Genomic DNA, 19,746 nt, shown 5'->3' with positions numbered 1-19,746 from the left:
ATGATTTCTTTTTGCCTTCTTGCTTTTGTACTAATTTCATGCTGTGCTTTTGCTTGTTGTATGTCTCATCTCACTGCAACCAAGGGATTTGCCATATCCCATCTGGTGCCTCCTTATTTACCTGTTGTGCTGCATGATTCAATTAAGTGAAATTATTTTTAACTGTTATTGTGGAAGGCTCAGGCTCTTTGGAGCAGGTTCCTCTTGTGAATGGCCCTGAGTGGATTGGGAAGAGGCTGGTGGGGGGCTGTGTTGTGGGGTACAGGAGCACCAGGCAAGGAAAACACTGTGGGTGGCCCTTGCCCAGTGAGAAATGGGTCAGTGCCAGCTGAAATTGTTTCTGTGCCTCTCCTGCAGCTCTGTGGAAATTAAACTCCAAATGCTGACCTTCACCATCAGTGGGAAGGGGCATGAGCCACAGCTGACAGTTGTGTGCCCAAGTGCTCGCAGCAAGAAGGGAAATGCCGTGCTGTGCTTCAAGAGGCTCCGGCTGGGGGATTCAGAGATGCTGCCCCTGGTTGTCTGTAACAACGGCATCATACCTGTCAAGGTGAGGAGGACCTGCTCAAGGAATGGTCTGGTTTGGGAACAAGTGCTTGCAGCACAGGGGAAGGGTCCCAAAATACATGGCAGACCTGGGGAGAGGTGTCAGAAATTCTTTTTAAACAAGTGACTGACATCTGTTCTCCAAGAAGGGAGTTGTTGGAAATTTTCCATCCAGTCTGTCTTCTTTAAGTTGAACACAAGAAAGGTGGTGGAGTATTTTCCCCCTGTCTCTCAGGTCACCTTTTTTTCTCATGGACGTGTGCAATTTCCTAGTTCCATTAGCTTGTATTTGATCCCAGTTTACTACATTTTAAGTAAACTTAGTTGTGGTTTAATTACATTGTGCTCATTACTTTCTGTGCTGTTTGGCTCTGTGTCAGTTCTATCCAGATGCCTCTGAACACCCTTTTTTCCCGGCTAGTTTGACTTAGGTTTTGTTAAGTTTTGTTAAGTGCTGTTTGTAGTGGGAGAGGTGCTGTGCTCCCACTCTAAACAGCATGACCAGCAGCACTGCGGTGTCAGTCCCCGTGCCATCCTGTACTCACACCAGCATCATTGTGCTCTGGGTTCCTTTTTCTCAGTTTATGTTACGCCTGGAGGATGAGCATGGAGCGTTCTTCTTGAGAGGCAGAGCCTCTACACCTGAGATGTTCCACACTGGAGATGTGGAAGAGGACTCTGTTGGAAACGGTAAATTCATGAACCATGAAGTGCGATCATGCACAGAGGGAAAACGTGTGCCCTGCTCTTGGCTTCTCTGAGCAGCAGCCACATGTTAGGCACAGTTTCTTTCTTTGGGCTCTCTGTCCTCCAGTCATTCTTGGAGACTTTTTGCAGGGTCTCCTCCTAGCAAGTTGTAGGAAGTTCTTCTGTTCTTCTGGACATGGTGGGTTGAGTTGTGGGGCACTGTCACTACCTCAGTGGACCCTCTGAGGTATCTGCTGCATGTGGGATGGTACCAGCTGAATGGACACAGCCCTTGAGCACACAGACAGCCAGCAGAAGCCAAAAGCACTCTTTGGCTCAGCTTTCCATATGGCTGGAGCTGGCTGCAAGCAGGTGGCATGAGGGCTGGGCATCAACCTGAGGTTAAGCTGCTTCAGTGGTGATGTGTCTGGAGGTGGCAGTCCTGTGAACATAGCAGGAGAGTCTGGAACCACTGGAGGTAGAACCTGTGCTTAGAAGGCAGCTAGTTTCAACCTCTTATTCCTCATTTATCCTATGGAAACGTTTCCTCTGTACAGCTGTATTACTTTTACTGTGATTTCCATTGCTGTGCAGAGAGCAAGCCCCCTGAGAAGCCCTTCTTCCTTCTGCATCGCGGGCAATCAGCAGAGTTTGATGTAACTTTCAAACCCACTCTGACTCAACATCTGGAAGGGAAGATTTGTGTGTTGGTGGGGGACACCTACTCTAACAAGACCCTAATAGAGCTGGTGGGTGAAGGCCACAAGGACGAATTCACCCTCGATGGACTAGAGGAAGACACACACGAGAGGAATGCTAAGTGCAGACTGAAGAAAGACATCACTGATGGTAAGAAAGGAGAGGCTGCCAAGGTGGAGCAAGGAAGAGGAAAATGTCTGATCACGTGTGTCCTCCCTCTAGCCAGGCCTGGGCTGTCACCCACAGGCCTTGGTGGTCTGTGGACATGGTAGCCATGCTTGCAGAGAAGTGTGTGCTGTGCTGCATGTTGCTGGCTTAGGGATGTGTCAGGGTGTTTCCCTGGAAGTAGTGGGATGGGGAACTGCCTGGGGAACTCCCTCTCAGAGGGAGGAAGGCTTGGAGCAAGGAAGCATTGAACGTGCAGGTGTCTGTGCATGTGAGGGCGGCAGGTGGAGCTCCCTGCATGCTGAGATCCCTTGCTTTCCTCCATAACAGCTTTCAGACTGAATCACATCCAGTTTGGGGACTGTCGTGTCGGGAAGATCTGCTGCAGGACCTTCACCATCACCAACCACGCCCAGACGAAGGTCATGCGCTTCGAGTGGGAGGCAGATGCCCCATTCCAGTTCTTCCCCAGGGTGAGCATGGACTGCTCTGCCTTTCCCCATTGCTCAAGCCCTGTCCTGGTGTTCCTGGGAGCTGGCAGGGATCCCTCACATACCAGTGATAGCCCATTCCAGTGCCATGTAGGAGATGGAATCCCTGGCTTGGCTGGGCCAAAGCTGCCAGCCTTGCAGAAAAGGCTTCATGTTATGGGAGGTGGCACCTTCTGTTCATACTTTTGTCTACCAAACTTCACATAAATCCACTGTGAGGTGTCCTTTGCTGCTCATCACATCAGTTCCTTTTGCTGTCAGTCCTGTCCTTGGCAGTGCTTCCAGTTTGGTCTTGACTCCCTGATTCTCCCTAGGTGGGACACCTCCATCCTGGCTGTACCAAGGGCATCACAGTGACCTTGCAATCAGATGTCCCAGCCACCTTCAGGAGGCACCTTGTGAAATGTAAGGTGACCAAGATCAACTTTGAGGTGCCAGGAACAAAGGTTCCAGACTGGGATGACCAAATGTTCATTGTCCCATGGAAGAGTACCACCAGGATAGACCCAGGACACAAATTTCCTAGAATGCAGAAGGTAAGAAGCAAAACGGCAAAAAAAGCCAACCCAGCTTTTACAAAAAGAGCCACCATAACACCATCACTGCTGGCTGAGCATCTCCTGCTTGCTCTGGACATTGGACAGCCATGAGCTTCACCAGCAGTGCATTCCAGGGAGAGGTGGAAGCACAGTGACCAGATCCATTCACACAAGGCAGGGAAGCCTTTTGACAAGACACCTTCAGCCGCACACAGCTATCAGTCTATGCCACAAGCACAAGTGTTGCAGCCCATGTTGAATAGGTGTCTTGGTTTCAGTTTGCCAATTTGAGATTCCACCAATTTTAAGATTCCTGGCCCAATGCACCAAAGAGTGTGGCAGGCTTTGGTGCTGGCCAGTCACCAATGCACTCACTTCCTGCTGTGAGATAGGATTAGGAGAAAGGCAAAGCAGGCTTAAAACTTTAAAAGGGTATAAAGAAAATTTTATTAAAAGTAACTGAAGGAAAAAAAGTGAGAATCAAACCAAACCCTTCGGAACACTTCTCCCCCCACAACCTTTTCTTTCCCACTAACAATGTAAAGAAACAAAACATCAAATTTCTAGTTAGTTTACCACCTCTAAAATAGTGTTTCTTCGGTTCACCTAGGAAGAGAAGTCCTTCTTGTTAAGGTTATGGAGACTTCTCCACAAGAGGAAAAAACGGTTCTCTCATGGCTCTCCATTTCATCTCGAATAACAGCCACCTGGGGGCAAAACCTGCTATCATGAAGCCCCTCCCATTTTCCATCAGCCTTCCCACAGCTTGTTGATGGGCCATGTTGACTTATGGAGTATTGTTTTAAAGATAAGCTGTTCAAAGGCAAAAGTTCTTATTATCTATCTCTAAAATCATCTTCATCTCTGGGAACAGAGATCTTCTCCTGGGGGCATGGACTACTCTTCTCTCCTTCTCTGTTCAAACTTCTCATGGTATCACAGCTACTTTAAAGTCTGCTTACTTTAACATGGAGGCCTTTGCTTGATATCAGTTGAACACTTTCATCTCCCCATAGTTTCATGCGTTACAGGGAAAAAGAGTCCTCCATATATTACAAGAGGATTTCAGCTTCAAAAACAAGGCATCTCCTCAGCCCTCCCATCTGGGACTTGACTTCTTCTTCACTGACCAGGATGTCTTCATGTTGTTCCTTTACATGCATCTTGTTCCTTTCTCTCACTCGCGGGAGGACTGAAGTACTGAAAGGGTTAACATCCCGCCTGGAGCCCGGTCGGGCTGGGTGCTACGGACGGCGGGAGTTGCGGTCAGGGAAGCGGCTGGGATCGAATTAGCCAGGCCAGAACTCAGCAGGCTTCTCCTTCCCCGTGCCCGATGGTTGTGGGCAGCTTCCACGGGAGCAAAGGCCCGGCACAGGCCGGGGCTGCTGCCGGGGCCCGGCGGGTTCGGCTGGGCCCCGGGCTGTGGGGGCTGTAGCGAGCAGCCGATGCTGGCAAGGCCGCTCCGTCCGGCCCCGCGGCGCCCCCCTCTCCCTGCCCGGCAGCCGACGCTGGGGCCGGCAGGCGGCCCGGGGAAGGGGCTCGGCAGGCGGCCCGGGGAAGGGGCTCAGCCCCGCGGCTGCGGCCTCCCAGCCGCGCTACCTCGCTCCTGAGCGCAAGGGAAAGAGCAACTTCCCTGCTTCCTTTCGTCTTGTACGTGTGTGTTTCACAGAGGCGTGTGCAATTTCTACTGGATGGGAGTTTTGCATCACTTCCCTACATTTCCTCTCATTCCAAACTGCGACAATCAGAGACAATGTTTTATGATTTTATCCCATTTTATGGTGTTAGAAAGATCTTCATCTGATTTGATGCCTTTTCATCAACAAGAGGTTATGTCTGCTGAACTCTGTCTCTTCTTTTGAAGTGGAGAGAAATACACTTCTCCTGCATATGCTGGTGAATTCCAAGTTTTGTCTGCAGGGGTACCAGAGAATTTGGTTGTGGTCTCTATTGTGAGGGATATCTCATCATGGAGTAGCCCAGGCATTGTATGACAGTATGGAGGAGTCTGGAGAAGCATCATCTCCAGAGACTCTTGCTCTTGTCATTATTGTCAAACACACTAATCTTGGGTGAAGGTTCTTTCTGAGTTTCTGGGCCATTTTAAGGCCTCTAAACCATCCTCTTTTCTATCAGAACATCTGTGATTGGAGACTTTCTTAGTGAGATCTTTCACATCCCAAAATGTCCATCCCCAGCTCCCAGCAGTGGCTATTGCTCCAGACATGACATCTGGAGAGCGCTTTCTCCTAAGACAAGAAGGAAAAGGTGCTTTCTAGAACTCTTCAGTCTTGGGGTTCTCCATCCACAGAGCTGCAGCAGGGGAACTTAATCCTAATTTTGAGACCTACTGGATTTATAGGGGACCAGGATAAAAGCCAGTTCCTCTACAAGGTTGAAGTACAGGGACTGGAATGCAGCTGTAGTCTCCATGGCTATATTAACAGCTGTGGCAGTGGCTGCTTTGAGCAGTGGGTAGAAACAACTGCTGTAGCAGAACAGTCCTAATTTTGTCACCTTTCCAGTGAAGTAAAAGTGAATGGTGCTTTCTAGTCCCTCTGTGAAGCTGATCTTGGAGGCCAAAAGATTGCCCTTCTCAGCCCGACTTTGTGGGCTCTGCTCAGTGATTCCTCCCTCCTCTGTTTGCAGGTGGTCGAGATAGCCACGGAACCGGCTCACACTGTGCTGGAGGAGAGCAGCCAGGAGGTCGAGGTGTACCTCAGTGCTGTTGTTGCCTACACCCAGTTCAAACTGAGCACGACCATGGTTCAGTTCAGTGATACCTTGCCCTTCCAGACAAGGACAGCCATGTGAGTGCTGGAGGCCAGGCAGGGCTCTGCGGGTGGGAGCTGCCTTTGCCCAGGGCTGACCCAGTGCCTGCTTCCCAGAGCTCTTCCCCAGCCCAAACCAGCACAGGCCCTTTTACGTGCACGCAAAGCCAAGTGGGAGATGGTGGTCAGGAGAGGTTCAATGCTGCCATACCTTTCTCCTGAGAGCAGTCATGGGTTTGCTTTCACTGCATGTCACCTGTCCTCATCTGCTCAAGAAAAACTTTGCAGTCAAACCAAGACCTAAACTAAGAGTGAGCATCTTAGCTTCAATGTCCTGGGCACCATGTTGGCCCTTTCCTCTTAAAATTCCAGACTTTGAAATACTTTCTTGGGCCACCCAGGACAGCAGTCTGGTAATGGCAGGGTTGCCTGGGGAAGAAGACGCTGCTCAGGAGAAAGTGGTACCAGCAGTCCATCAGACAATATTAGTGTAATATTTGCTTTATACTTACTGGACTTTTTTTTTTTATTCCTCCTTCTTGCTTTTCAGTTTCAGTATTCACAACACAGGGGAGGTAGCCCTGGAATACTCCTGGGAGAAGGCTGCAGAGAGTGAACCAGTGAAGAAGCCGTACTCAATCACTCTGATGCGTAAGAGCGTTTCACTTAGTAGCTGAGGGCCTGGGGAGAAGAGCCTGCCACTTCACTCCAAAACTTGAATTGCTTTTTTATCCTTGTCCACACATCCACTTTCATCAGCATCTTCCCAGCTGCAGCTGGAGAGTTTTCTCCTTGTCCCCCTCTTGCCTGTCAGCCTCTTCTGTTCTTGCCCTGTCACTTCTGCTCTGCAGAGGAGCTGAGCCAGGCTCTGGGGAGAGCCACGTGTTGGGTCAGAACTGGGAAGGGGGACATCAGGTCATCTCTTGGAGAAGTCTGAGACTGGGAAAAACAGTGGTGTAATGAGTGAGCTGCCCTGCAGCCAGTGTCTGTGTTCAGTTCCCCACTCCAGGGCAAATGCAAAGTCACTGTCTAAAACCAAACTCCTTGCTTTGGCACAGGAGTGTGTGCTGCAGGCAGAGACCCTGCTCCCAGACGCTCTATTTCCTGCTAGAATAAAGGACTTGGCCAGAGATGCTCCAAGTGCATCCCAGCTCCCTCCCACCGACCTGCAGCAGGAGGCAGAGCTGCTGGGAACACAGGATTTTGTCTTTGAAAGGCGTCCTCTTCCTCCCTACAGGTCGGTTCCTCTGCGATGATACTGTAAAGCATCGCAGAAAGCTGCTGCGTCTTTTCTGGTGGGAGCAGGACCATCCTCATGAGAAGCCTCCTAAAGTGCGGCACCTGCGGCAACCCGCCAAGCAGCAGCAGGATTCCGAGCAGCAGCAGGATTCCGAACAGCAGCAGGAGCAGCCCAAGCAGCAGCACCGCTCCAAGAAGCTGCGCCGCTCGAAACAAAAGCACCTCTCTCTGCAGCGTGCCACTTCTTCCCTGGAAGTCTTTCCAAATGTTATCCATGACCTGTTCTCCATCAACCCCTACAATGGCACCATTGCTCCTGGTCAGAAGCAGACCTTTCACCTGCAGTTCTCCCCAAAGTGCACCGGGAATTTTAAGACCACCCTGCTGTGCAGGTGGGAAGCATCTTCGCCCTTGCCAACTCACACTTCTGATGAGTGTCACTGAATCACAGGGTGGGACAGGGTGGAAGGGACCACAGTAGGTCATCTGGTCCCACCTCCCTGCTCAAGTGGGGTCATCCCAGAGCACGTGGCACAGGGTTGTGTCCACAGGGCTCTGCAATAATTCCAGTGAGGGACTCCACACCCTCTCTGGGCTATCTGTCACCTGAACAGAAAGATGTTCTTCCTCAGGTTCAGGTGGAATTCCCTGTTCAGGTTCTGCCCATTGCTCTTGTTCTATTGCTGGGCATCACCAAGCACAGCCTGGTTCATCCCTTAACACCCTCCCTTCAGTGCCTCTGACTGGGATGGGGAGGTAGGAGACAGGCAGCCCCAGAGAGGTGGCAGAAGCACCCACAGGAGCACAGAAAGATCATCATCTGGCCTTGGTAGGGAGGCACTGGGAAAAGACACTGCATGGAACATTGAGCTCCTGGAGGGTTGCGAAATCTGGCAGGAGAGATCCAGGGACCAGCCAGTCCCTAGCTCTGCTTCCTTTTGAGACAAGCAAGGCCTGTTTCTCTGCATGGAACCCCGTGTGCTGTGGTTGGTCCCCAGGCATTTAACTGGTCACATTCCTGCCCTTGCACCTCTGCAGCCTCCATGCAGCGAGTGCTGTTGTTCAATTTGCTCCTTACTGCTTGCACAGAGAGAGGATGCAACACTGTGTGCTCTGCAAGGATACAGAAAAGTGGCTGGCTGAAAATACTCGTCTGGCTCATAGCAGTCCCTTTCTTCCTAGGATTCCTAACCTGAAGCCGGCTCAGAAGATGGGGCGGGTGATTGTGAAAGGCAGAGCCCGGGAGGAGAAGACTCTTGGTGAACCATTAGAGCTGACAGAGAAAGGCCAGGGAGCCAAGAAGGAGTGGCTGTGGAGAGCAGCACCCGAGGGACAGCGTTTGTGTCAGCTGGAGCATCCGGCAGGAGCCGGCAACACCGTGCCTTCTGCTGCTGATGGTCCCTTCAGCAGGGACCCCTGCAGTACCCTTTCAAGCTCCAGTGAAGACCTCTATCTTACCTTTTAGTTACCTAAGTTAATTAGCTGTTTATTAGATTGATAAGTAATTGATAATTCTCAATTAGTTGTTAATAAACAATTGTTAATAAATTGTTGATTGTCAGCTTGTCTTGGTTTGAAAGACAGATGTCTGCAGGACCTCTCTAGAATGGAGAATGTGACCCCCTTCCCTCCAAATTATTATAATTTTGAAATTGAGGGGCTTTCAGGCAAAGATACGGGAAGAGGAGTAACAGTTCTTTACCAATATGTACAGCAAGGCAAACAAACAACACCACCAGCAGCAACAAACAGAACCAGATACCCAAGGACAGCTTTACCTCAGCTGCAGGCACTTTCCTTTTGGTGTAGTTCTGGTCACAGCCAAGCAGGGAAGGGAGGCAAATAAATAATGAATAAAGCAATTGCTTGAGAAATTTTAATTATTGTTGAAGGCCCCAGAAAGTGACACAGCACTCGAGATGTTCTTCATCAGTGCCCAGCACAGGACAATCACTGCCCTGATCCTGATGGCTGCACTATTGCTGATACAGGCCAGGCTGCCGATTGGCCTTGTTCCCCACCTGGGCACACCTGGGCTCAGGTTCAGTTGTTGTCAATCGGCTTCACAGCCACTCTTTCCACAGCTGGGAGCTGCAGAGGGTGAGTGTGGCCAAAGTGTACAACCCAGCACTTGGTCCTGTTTAACCTCATGCCAGTGGTCTCAGCCCATGGATCCAGCCTGTCCAGGGCCCTCTGCAGCCTTCCTGTCCTCCAGCAGATCTGCCCTCTGACCCATCCTGGCATCATCCAAGGGAAGACATTGAGGATCTGGACCAAATCCAGAGAAGAGAAAGGAAGTTGGTTAAGGGTCTAGAGAATAAGTCTGATGAGAAATGCCTGAGAGAACTGAGGGAGCTCAGGAGGGCTCAGTCTTGAGCAAAGGAGGCCCAGGGGGAACATTGTCGCTCTCTACACCACCCTGACAGGAGGTTGTAGTAAGATGGGGATTGGGCTCTCCTCACAGACAAGCAGTGACAGGACAAGAAGACACAGTCTTCAGCTGCACCAGGGAGGTTAAGTTGGACATCAGAGGAATTTCTTTACAGAAAGGTTTCTTAAGCATTGGAAGGCACTGCCCAGGGTCTCTGAATATGTTCAAAGACCAGCTGGATGTGGCACTCAGTGCTCTGGTCTGTTTGACAAGGTGGTGTTTGGTCCAAAGCTTGAGGCAACGATCTCAGTGATCTCTTACAACCTCATTGATTCTGGGATTCTTTGAAGTTAACACCTGGTAAAGACAGACAATCCTTTCAAGTTAAGTATGTGTGCTGGTTCAGGGTAAATTTGGGAGAGAATCCCCTAAGGGGTTCCTCTAGGAAGCCGATTCAATCAGCCTCTCCCCTGGCCAGTCGGGGAAAAATACCTCCTTGGAGAAAAGTGGAAAAACCTGTTTATTAAACAGGAAAACCTAAACAAGATTAATCAATAAAACCTCTTACTGCTGGAAAAGAGATGACAAACTCAGAAAGTCCCTCCCCAGGTTGCAGCTCAGCTCACTCAGGCTCTGATCAGTCCCTCTGGTGCTGGAAATGCCGCAGCCCAAGCCTGGCCTGGTGAGCCACAGGTGCAGCTGCCGGTGCTCTTCTGGGTGGTCAGTCCAGAGCAGGTCTAAACAGGTCCAAAGAAAAGTAAAAAAACCCACAGTCCAGGGAACTTTTTTGCCTCGGCTAGCTAAAACTAACTAAAACAAAGGAGAGCTCTGTCCCAGTGTCTGTCCATCTGCAGACAACACAGTCCAGGAGCAGGAATGTGGAGGAGTGAGTGCAGTGTCTGAAAACAAAACTCTGTGCTTCTTCTCTCCCCACTTCGCTCTTGGAACAAGTCTTAAAGGTGCAAAACTTATTATTCAGCATAAACAGAACAGATTATTGGGGATAAAAGCATCACATAGTCAGCCTAGGACAGTGTGATAAACTATAATGTTTTGTAGAAGGATTTTACAGGAGCTCACATGTTACCCTGACCAATCAATATGATAGACATAAATCCCTAGAATTGTTAACTGTTCCCTGGCCTATTTATCCACAAAGCACACAGTATTCTACAGTTTTAGAGCCATAATGAATCTTTAAAATCATATTAAGGTAGAATTAAATAATAATTTAATTGCCAATAGCAAGAATCCTGTTAAATTGTTTGAGCAGGAAGAGCAAATCCACCTGCCTTTGAAAATTTGTAATAAAGTTAATGGTATAAGTTCTTCAGCCGCAATTGTTTGAGTTGTCCCTGGATATAACATATAGGTAAATGAACCATGATTTTCTTGAATGGTTCCTAAATTGCACTGTGTTTTCTTTATCATTGTGCATGTTTTTCTTAATTTTCTAGCTTGTGTGGGCAAGGACAAAATACACAAGATACAAATTCATGAAGAATTCAGGAGGTTCTGGATTGTTCATGCATAATCTGTGACCAAAGCCTCGTGTCAGCCATACAGTGCAGTCTCAAGCTCAGCACAAAGATTTTCAGCTTTGAAAAGCATAGTTTTTATAATAAAATATGTTACCTTTTTTATATAGTAGCTATTTCTATGATGCCTGCCTTTGACTTGCTCTTGCATGGTTTAAATGTAAGACACTCCAAACACATGCCAAAAGAACTCAGTCAGGGGGCTCCAGCCTGAAGCAGGTACACCAGTGCTCTGGCCAGAATCTGCTTATCAGCTTTCATGTGACATTCTCACGTGTTACGAGTTGAAAGTGAAGTCTTGTCTTGAATTAGTCTAATGAAACATTTTCCATTTGGAGTAGAGAAGACCATAATTCTAATCTTTTATGAAAGCCTTACAAATTAACTTGGGAAGAATAAATAGAAGATATTTTCATGTATGTAATTGGAAGAGAATTTTGTGTTCTAGCAGCTTCTCATGATTTATCTTAATGGTGGCAAATTTATTGAGACGACAAAGAGAGGAGCAAGGAATCTGCCTGCCTATATGTTTCCTCTTGTTGTCTAACAGTAGCTGCATCACTGGAAAATGTGTTGTAATGAGAATATTTATTTTATCAGTAGGAGATTAAACTGTTTTCTGGATTGAGCTAAATAACTTTTAAAGCCCAGAAATTAAATTTTGAAATGTGTCAACTTAGATTCTAGCTTTGTTTTCAGCTGCTGCTGATGCAGGTATTCTCTTTTGGTGTCCAACTGACATACTGTATGAATACTTAATAAATAAGTTGCATATAGGGTGGTGGGAAAAAATATTGGTATATTGCCATACTTTCTTTGACTTAATCACAGCCTGTGCAGTACTTCTAAGGATCTGTAGGGAATAAAGTTATCCCTATAGGTATGTCTTTAAAAAGATTTTACCCTAGAGAGTTGACAGAATGTGATGTGTATCTGTTATTGATTGTGAAAAAATGCGTATTATGTGATTGGCCCTTCACAGGTATTAAAATGAATACTACATATGTTATGTTGGAAAGTTTTCTTGTATTAGTTTTTTTGTAGTGCTGTATTAATCTTTTTAAGCAGTGTGGTAAATATAATTTTAGGCTATAGCATAGTATTAAAATAAAAATTATGTGATGTAAGATACTTTTTGTAACTAGCACAAGGAATGGATAAGATAACCAAGAAACTCTTCACAAAAAGATAACAGCAACAAGACACCAAAAGAAGAAGTATTGCCCCCTTATCGGGACAATCCAGACTTCTTCCAGACTTCTAGGAGCCAAGAAATTGATTTACAAGATGAGGGGGGGCAGCAGAAATTAAGCAGAAGACACCCTTTGTGTGAAAGGAATGTTTGAATCATGTATGAGATATATGAATATGCGACAGGCTATTTCTTTTAAGGGTTCCTTCCTTTGTTAGCAAAGTGTGCTTTTGTGGCAGAGCAAAGCACCTGGACATCCCTAATTCTTTGCTTTTATTGTCTTTTATTGTCCTAACTTTGATTGTCCAAATTCTTATTGTTCTAATTTTTATTACTGTTTTATTACTATTAAACTTCTAAAATTTTAACATGTGATTGGCATGTTTCACACTGCCACTGGGTGAGTTCCCGCCTCAGGGAATGGGAGGATGTGATGATCCCACCCATGGCTGCTGCTGGGTCTGAGATAAAGCTGAGCCAGAGCTTCAGCATCTCTCCCAAAAATCACAGAATCACAGAATGGCTTGGTTTGAAAGAGACCTTCAAGTTCATTTCATTCCACCCTCTGCCCTGGGCAGGGACACCTTCCACTATCCCAGGCTGCTCCAAGCCCCATCCAGCCTGGCCTTGGACCCTGCCAGGGATCCAGGGGCAGCCACAGCTGCTCTGGGCAAGCTCTGATCTCTGCCCAGGTGAGCAGGGACAGGACCCGAGGGAACGGCTGGAGCTGGGCCAGGGCAGGGCTGGGCTGGGGATCAGCAAAAGCTTCTTCCCCCAGAGGGGGCTCGGGCACTGCCCAGGCTCCCCAGGGAATGGGCACAGCCCCGAGGCTGCCGGAGCTCCAGAGGCCTTTGGACACCGCTCCCAGGGCTGCCCAGGCTGCGATTGTTGGGGGGACTGTGCAGGGCCGGGGGCTGGACGGGCTGATCCCAATGGGCCCTGCCAGCTCAGCCCCTTCTGCAATTCTCACCCTTTGGCTCAGCCTTTGTGTCCCCTAAAGGCACTGGCAGAGCTGTTGGGGACAGGGCAGGAGCGGGGCAGCCCCAGCGTTGCCCTGTGTGTGCCCTGGGGCACTGCCAGGGCCCCTCAGGGACACCAGCAGGGCACAGACAGAGCTCACAGGGGCTCAGCACTGGCAGAGGCTGTGGCATGTCCCAGAGGGGGCTGTGTCACAGCAGCTCCTCTGTGCCTGTGTCATGGAGGCACAGAGCAGCTGTGATGTCAGCAAGGGGCTGTGTGACAGCACAGAGTGGGCTGTGTGAGGTCAAAGATTGGGCTATGACATCACAGAGTTTGTTGTGTGAGGTCTGCTATCACTGAGCAGCTACAGCATCATAGAGGGGATTCTGTGTGACATCTCAGAGCAGGCTGTGACATCATGGCATGGCTGCATGACATCATAGAGCTGGCTGTGAGGTCAAAGTGTGTGCTGTGACATTACAGAGTGGCAGTATGACATCACAGAGAGGGTTTTGTGACATCACTGAGGGGGGTGTTACATCACACAGCTGTCTGTGACATCATAGTGTGAGGCCATAGAGCAGATCTTGCCATCATAGAGGGTGGCTCTGTGACATGAGGGAGTGGGTTGTGACATCACCGGGTGGCTGTGTAACATCATAGAGCAGCCTGTAACATCACAGAACAAACTGTGACATCGCAGTGTGACTCGTTGACATCAGAGTCTTCTGTGACATCACAGAGCAGCTGTGTAACATCACAGGGGACTGTGTGACATCACAGGGGCTGTGTGACATCACAGAGATCGCTGTGTGACATCACATGGGGACTGTGTGACATCACATGGGGGCTGTGTGACATCACAGGCGCTGTGTGACATCACAGGGGCTGTGTGACATCACAGGGACTGTGTGACATCACAGGGGCTGTGTGAGGTCCCTGGGGAGGTCACTCTGCCCCGGCCCCGCTCACAGTTCCCCCCAGAGCAGTCCAACCCTGCTCGTGCACAGCGGGGTCCCCTGTCCCCCCGGGTCCCCCTGCCCCTGGCCCCGCAGCCTCCCCCAGAGGATGTTCCACGAGATCGACCCCAGAGCCTGACACGGGGATGGGGGCCGGGGCCCTGGGGGTGGCACAGGGGGACAGGGACCCCCCGGTAGTGTCCCCGTGTCCCCCAGGGCCAGAGCCTGGGCCAGGGCTCCTTCACCCTGGATGAAAGGAATGCGGCCCGAAAGCTTAACAGAGCTCAAACTTAAAAGGACTTAACTTATACCTGAACCTTAACTGATACCTTCAATTTCAAATTTTAGCAAAAGAACAGCATTTAGCAGGATTTAATCTTATAACCTATGATTATAACCTATATAACTTATAGGTTATAATCTTATAACCTATGATTTTGCAATTTAACAGAGGATTAACATTTAACAGTATTAACTCAGCTTATAACTTATATTAAACAGGAAAAAAAACAACTCTTAGCAGGAAAAAAAAAAAACTCTTAGCAGTGTTTAACTTCACTTAGACCTTGTGACTTAACCTTACCTACAGGAAATTTAGGAAAGGTTAAGTCATCCTGGCTGCACTTGGCATCCACAGCTTTCTTTGGCAGTGTGAGAACAGGGATGTTGTGCCACTGAGGGAACAAAACCAGTTCCCAGGGCTGCTCCTCCAGAAAGCAGGAGCTGGTTGGGCAGCAGCAGTGCCTGGAGCAGACAGTGTTTGTGATGAGCTGCAGAGGAGCTGAGCCCAGGGGCTGTTGGCCAAGGCCGAGCCCCAAGGAGCATTTCTCATCTGGCAGGGCGGCCTGAGAAGGGGAGGGGGGAATGCAGCAGCACAGGGCCCATGGAACCAAGGGAGCATTGTGACACTGTGGGGCCTTGTGAGACCAAGGGACCATTGTGACACTGTGGGGCCTCATGGAATCAAGAGGGCCATACTGGCACTGTGTGGCTCCATGGAATGTAGGGATCATTGTGACACTTAGAGGCCCCATCAAACCAAGGGTCCATTTGTGACACCACAGGGCCTCATGGAACTGTGGAGACCATTGTGACACTTTGGGATGTCATGGAACCAAGGGGCCATTGTGACACTGCGAGACCCCATGGAGCCAAAGGTTCATTGTGACATTGCAAGGCCTCATGAAGCAATGGAGAGACCACTAAGACACTTCACAGCCTCATGGAATCAAGGGGCCATTGTGACACTGAGGGGACTCATGGGATCATGGAGACCATTGTGACACTGTGAGGCCCCATGGAATAAGCAAAGCATTGTGACACTGTGAGGCCTCATGGAACCAGTGAGACCATTGTGACCCTGGGGGTCCCCACAGAACCAAGTGGACCATTGTGATGCTGTGGGGCCCCGCGACACCAAAAGGCCTTTGTGACACTGCAGGGCTGCATGGAACCAAAGCTCCAGTGTGACACTGCAGGGCCTTGTGTCATCAGTGGTCCATTGTGACACTGTGGAGCCAAAGGAGGCCATTGTGACACAGCAAAGTCCCAGGGTCCAAAGGTCCATTGTGACACTGCAGGGCTCATGGAACAGAGGAGTCCCATGACATTGTGGGGCCTGGGGAACCACGGAGACCATTGTGACACTGCAGGGTCTTTGGAACCTAGGGACCATTGCGACACTCTGGGACCCCATTGAACCAAGGGTCCATTGTGATACTGCAGGTCTTCTTGTAATCAAGCGGCCATTGTGACATTGTGGGGCCCCATAAAACCAAGGGGACAAAGAACAGATCTGGGTAGTTTGGCCTCCCATGGACTGCCTGGCTGGTCCAGCTGACCATGGCATGTTGAGGGTCACTTCCCAACTGCTGCTGAAAAACTGGGGCTCTGTGCTTTCTTTCCTATGGAAAAGAACTGTCCTTGTCTTCCAGGCAGCCATGGCCAGAATTGGGATTTCACCTCCAAATTTCCATATATCCAGAGATTGTTCCCAGAGGAATATTGCCAGAACAAGTCTGGCTGGCAATGGTTTCACAAGGGTCACCTCTCATCTGTCCCCAAAACATTGGGGAAGGGTCCATGCTCTCTCTCCTTCCTATGGGAAAGAACTGTCCTGCTTCTCCAGGCACTCATGGCCAAGACTGGGAACGCACCTCCAAAATTCCTTATGTCCAAAGACTGCTCCAAGACAAAATCTCCCATTCCTGACAAGTCTGGATGGCCTTATCCTAGTGAGGGTCCCCAAACACTGGGTTTCTGTGCTTTCCTTCCTAATGAAAAGAACTGTTCTTCTCAGCCAGCTGTCCATGGCCAGAATTGGGATTTCATCTCCAACATTGCCTTACTGTGAGAGAGAGACTGGAGGAGATTGTTGATTCAAAATATTTCATATGTGGGGGAGGAAGGGGCAGGTCCAGCCTTGCCCTGCCCTGGAAGCCCAGCCCTGCCCTGCCCTGGAACCCCAATCCCCCCAGAGCCTCTATCCCAGCCCAGCAGTGGCTGCCAGTCCCTGGCACAGCACAGGCAATGCTCCACAGCCACCTCTGCAGCCCCAGCCCAGCTCCTGAGGGACCAAATGAGCCCAAGCCCCACCTGGGGGAAGGGCCCAGGGAGACCAAGGGGTATTGAAGGCTGACCACAAGGCAAGCACACATCTTGATCCTGCATCCTCTTGGAATTTCCATCTGAACACTGCTGGAATCCAGGAGTTGGTAGCTGTTTTTGTGCTTCTCTAAAACACATTTTTCTCTCTTCCTGGGTCTTCTTCTATTTCTGTCCTCTTGCAAATTTTGATTAACTGAAAATTGAACAAACTACGAGTTTGTGAAGTTGAATGGGCCAAGTTAATGCTTTGAAAAATGTTTTTTTTGTTGATCGAATGTCCTACTAAGCGTTTTGGCAAAATTTATTTGATTTTCTAATTTTGCCAGTAAAGGCTTTGTTCTTTTGAGCTCCTGAGAAGCTCTTGTCAGTATTTCTCCAGTGAGTCCAACTCAGAGCACACAAACAACTGTAATTCCTTTTAATGTCTCCTCGAGAGAATTGTTTGGGGGATGGGGGTCAGGGCTTGTCTGTGCTGCTTGGCCCAGCCCAGGCAGGGCTTTCCCAGCCACATTCCACACTCCATTGCCCAGCTGGAGCCGCTGGTGCCTCTGAGTTGTGCTGCCCCAGCCCCAGGGACGCTCTCCTTGTCTGCCCATTCCCCCACGGTCTCTGGGCAGGGATGGCCTCACTGGGGGCTGCTGACATCCTCAGCAACTTGGAGGCTGCTGCTGAATTTCACTGCTCCAGAGGCTTGTTCAGCCTTCAGCTCTTCAGTGCAGGAATTCAGTGTCCCAGGGCTCATGAACATTCAGAACACCTGAACAAGCCAAGCCTCTGGGAATCATTTGATTTTAATTTTCAAAGACTTTGTGGTTAAGTAGATCTCAGTAGTGTATTCAAAGTGAATACATGATACTTAAAAAGACAGTAAGAAAAGATTTTTTAGGTCCTGTTTAGTTTTGTTTTACTGTTAATTCATTGATATGTGCAGCCTCCAATTGATACTGAATCCAAGTACCTCCTCATGCAGTTTGAATAGATATGAAAATCAAGACCCTTTATTGCTGACAATCAATCAGACTCTGTCCCTACCCCCACCCCACCATTTCCCCCATCCAAGCCCTGGCACTCAGAGCAGCCTTGTGCAAATCTGAGCTCCCTCTAGCCCAGGCTGCACCTGCAGCTTTCAGCTCCATGGCTCCAAATCCCACCTGCTTTACTTGGAGAGGGAGCTGCCTGAGACACAGAGGGATGTTCATTTCTTGTCAGCCAACAAAGCCAAGGGAAGGCACAGCTCCATTAAATGCAAAAGTCATTCTTCTCCCTGGCTCTGCCCTGCCCCTGATCCCCACAGCCTGTCCTGTTTCCTTCATCCCTGCATTGCCAGGGACTCTCTGGGACAAGGGAGTTCTGCTCTGGCTATGGAGGAATGCCCAAGTGCCACCACTGGAGTGGGAGCCACAACTCATCAGGTTTGTGTCCTTTGGAGGTCAGGAACTGGTGAGACTCAGAGGCACAGAAAGTTTCTCTTCATAGCAAAGAGACCATGGTTGAACAGGACACAATTTAATAACAATCACGCTCTTCCCTGAGCTATGCACAATGTCCCAGCTGCATCTGATGAGTCCACCATCCACAAGTGATTTACATACTAAAATTAATTTCAGATAAACATGGTTCTGTGATGGATATAAACACAATTAAGTTCTTGTATCAGGATGCTCATCCTGAAGTGGAGGCAAAACAGCTCAGAACAATTCCTGATTTGCAAAGCTGTCAGTGGTGGATGGAGAAGGGAGGTCAGGCTGCTTTTGGTACTGAGGAAATGCTGAAACCAGCCTGACTCATTTCATCTCCTCCTGTCCTGGCTGATCTCCCCTCTTTCCCCTCCCACCCATTGGCTTTTGTCTCCCACCAGGCCCCGGTGAAGAGCCTGGCTCTGTGTTCTCCATCCCCTCCTTGCTGGCACTGCCAGGCTGGGATGAGGAGCCCCTCAGCCTTCCCTGCTCTGGGCTGGACAAGCCCAGCTCCCTCAGCCTCTGCTCACAGCCCAAGGGCTCCAGCCCCACCTTGGAGGCCCTTCCCAGACCCTGCTCCAGCTGCCAGACATCTTTCCTGCCCTGGGCAACCCAACCCAGGCCACAGTGACCTGGATAATCCATTTCCTTGATATCCTGGTCACACAGCCCTGGCCCCTTGTCCCTGTGTCAGGCTCTGGGGTGGATCCTGTGGAACATCCTTTGGTGGAGGCTGTGGCTCCAGGTGGGCCGGGGGGATCCTGGGGGACAGGGACCCCGCTGGGCATGGACAGCATTGGACTTGTTGGGAGAAACTGTGAGGGGGAGCTGGGGCCGAGTGACCAAGCCAGTGACCTGACACAGCCCCTCTGGGATGGCACACAGCCCCTCTGGGATGTCACAGCCTGCTCTGTGAGCTCACAGCCCCTTCTCTAATGTCACACAGCTGGTCTCTGATGTCACAGCCAAATCTCTGATGTCATCATCTGCTCTATGATGTCAGAATTCTGCTGTGTGGTGTCACAGATATGGCCTGTGATGTCATAGCTTCTCAATGACCTCACATACCCCACTCTGTGATGTCATAGCCCACTCTGTGACCTCATGTTACCAGATGATCAATTGGCTACACCAGGTGAGCTCACACCTGGAGCTTGTTCTCCACATCCCCAGGCCTGTGGAAACCACACAAGGCCCATTGTGTGAGAAGGGGAACTGGAAGTTCAGCAGCCTCAGGGTCCTGCCAGCTCCGCCAGGCCCACTGGAACATTGGGGTCCACGACCACCAGGGACCACCAGAGAGACCCCCAGGAGAGAAGAACGCATGAGTAAAGGGGAGGGGGAATATGCTAATGATTTTGGGGAAATGATTATCATATGTATGTTTAGTCCGGGACAATCAATGAATATGTGTGCAAAATACAGAAAATAAACAGAAACTTTCCTGTACTCAGCCTGCAGGGCTTTGGGAGGAGCTCTCCCCCGTGCATCCAGCTGAATAAAGAATGCTGCTTCTTAGTGCTAC

General features: G+C 49.6%; 2 protein-coding genes across 2 annotated transcripts in view; one reads left to right on the top strand and one right to left on the bottom strand.

Annotated features, from left to right (window-relative positions):
- Window positions 1–7,581, top strand: part of LOC139604069 (hydrocephalus-inducing protein homolog) — a 48,777-nt gene extending 41,196 nt beyond the window's left edge. Inside the window, exons 39-46 of the mRNA XM_071455057.1 lie at window positions 358–550; window positions 1,128–1,236; window positions 1,828–2,082; window positions 2,428–2,570; window positions 2,903–3,124; window positions 5,777–5,937; window positions 6,449–6,549; window positions 7,136–7,581. Coding sequence (XP_071311158.1) covers window positions 358–550; window positions 1,128–1,236; window positions 1,828–2,082; window positions 2,428–2,570; window positions 2,903–3,124; window positions 5,777–5,937; window positions 6,449–6,549; window positions 7,136–7,581 — 1,630 coding nt within the window. The remainder of the gene's footprint in view (window positions 1–357; window positions 551–1,127; window positions 1,237–1,827; window positions 2,083–2,427; window positions 2,571–2,902; window positions 3,125–5,776; window positions 5,938–6,448; window positions 6,550–7,135) is intronic.
- LOC139604082 (zinc finger protein 271-like) overlaps window positions 1–19,746 on the bottom strand; it is a 205,972-nt gene that overhangs the window by 152,938 nt on the left and 33,288 nt on the right. The window lies entirely within an intron of this gene.

Source organism: Agelaius tricolor, unplaced genomic scaffold (genome assembly GCF_023055355.1).
Source record: "Agelaius tricolor isolate 1412-34295 unplaced genomic scaffold, bAgeTri1.0.p SCAF_43, whole genome shotgun sequence".
NCBI classification, from domain to species: Eukaryota; Metazoa; Chordata; class Aves; order Passeriformes; family Icteridae; genus Agelaius; species Agelaius tricolor.
The sequence above is the reverse complement of the archived record's forward strand: the minus strand, read 5'-3'. Positions and strand labels throughout refer to the sequence as shown.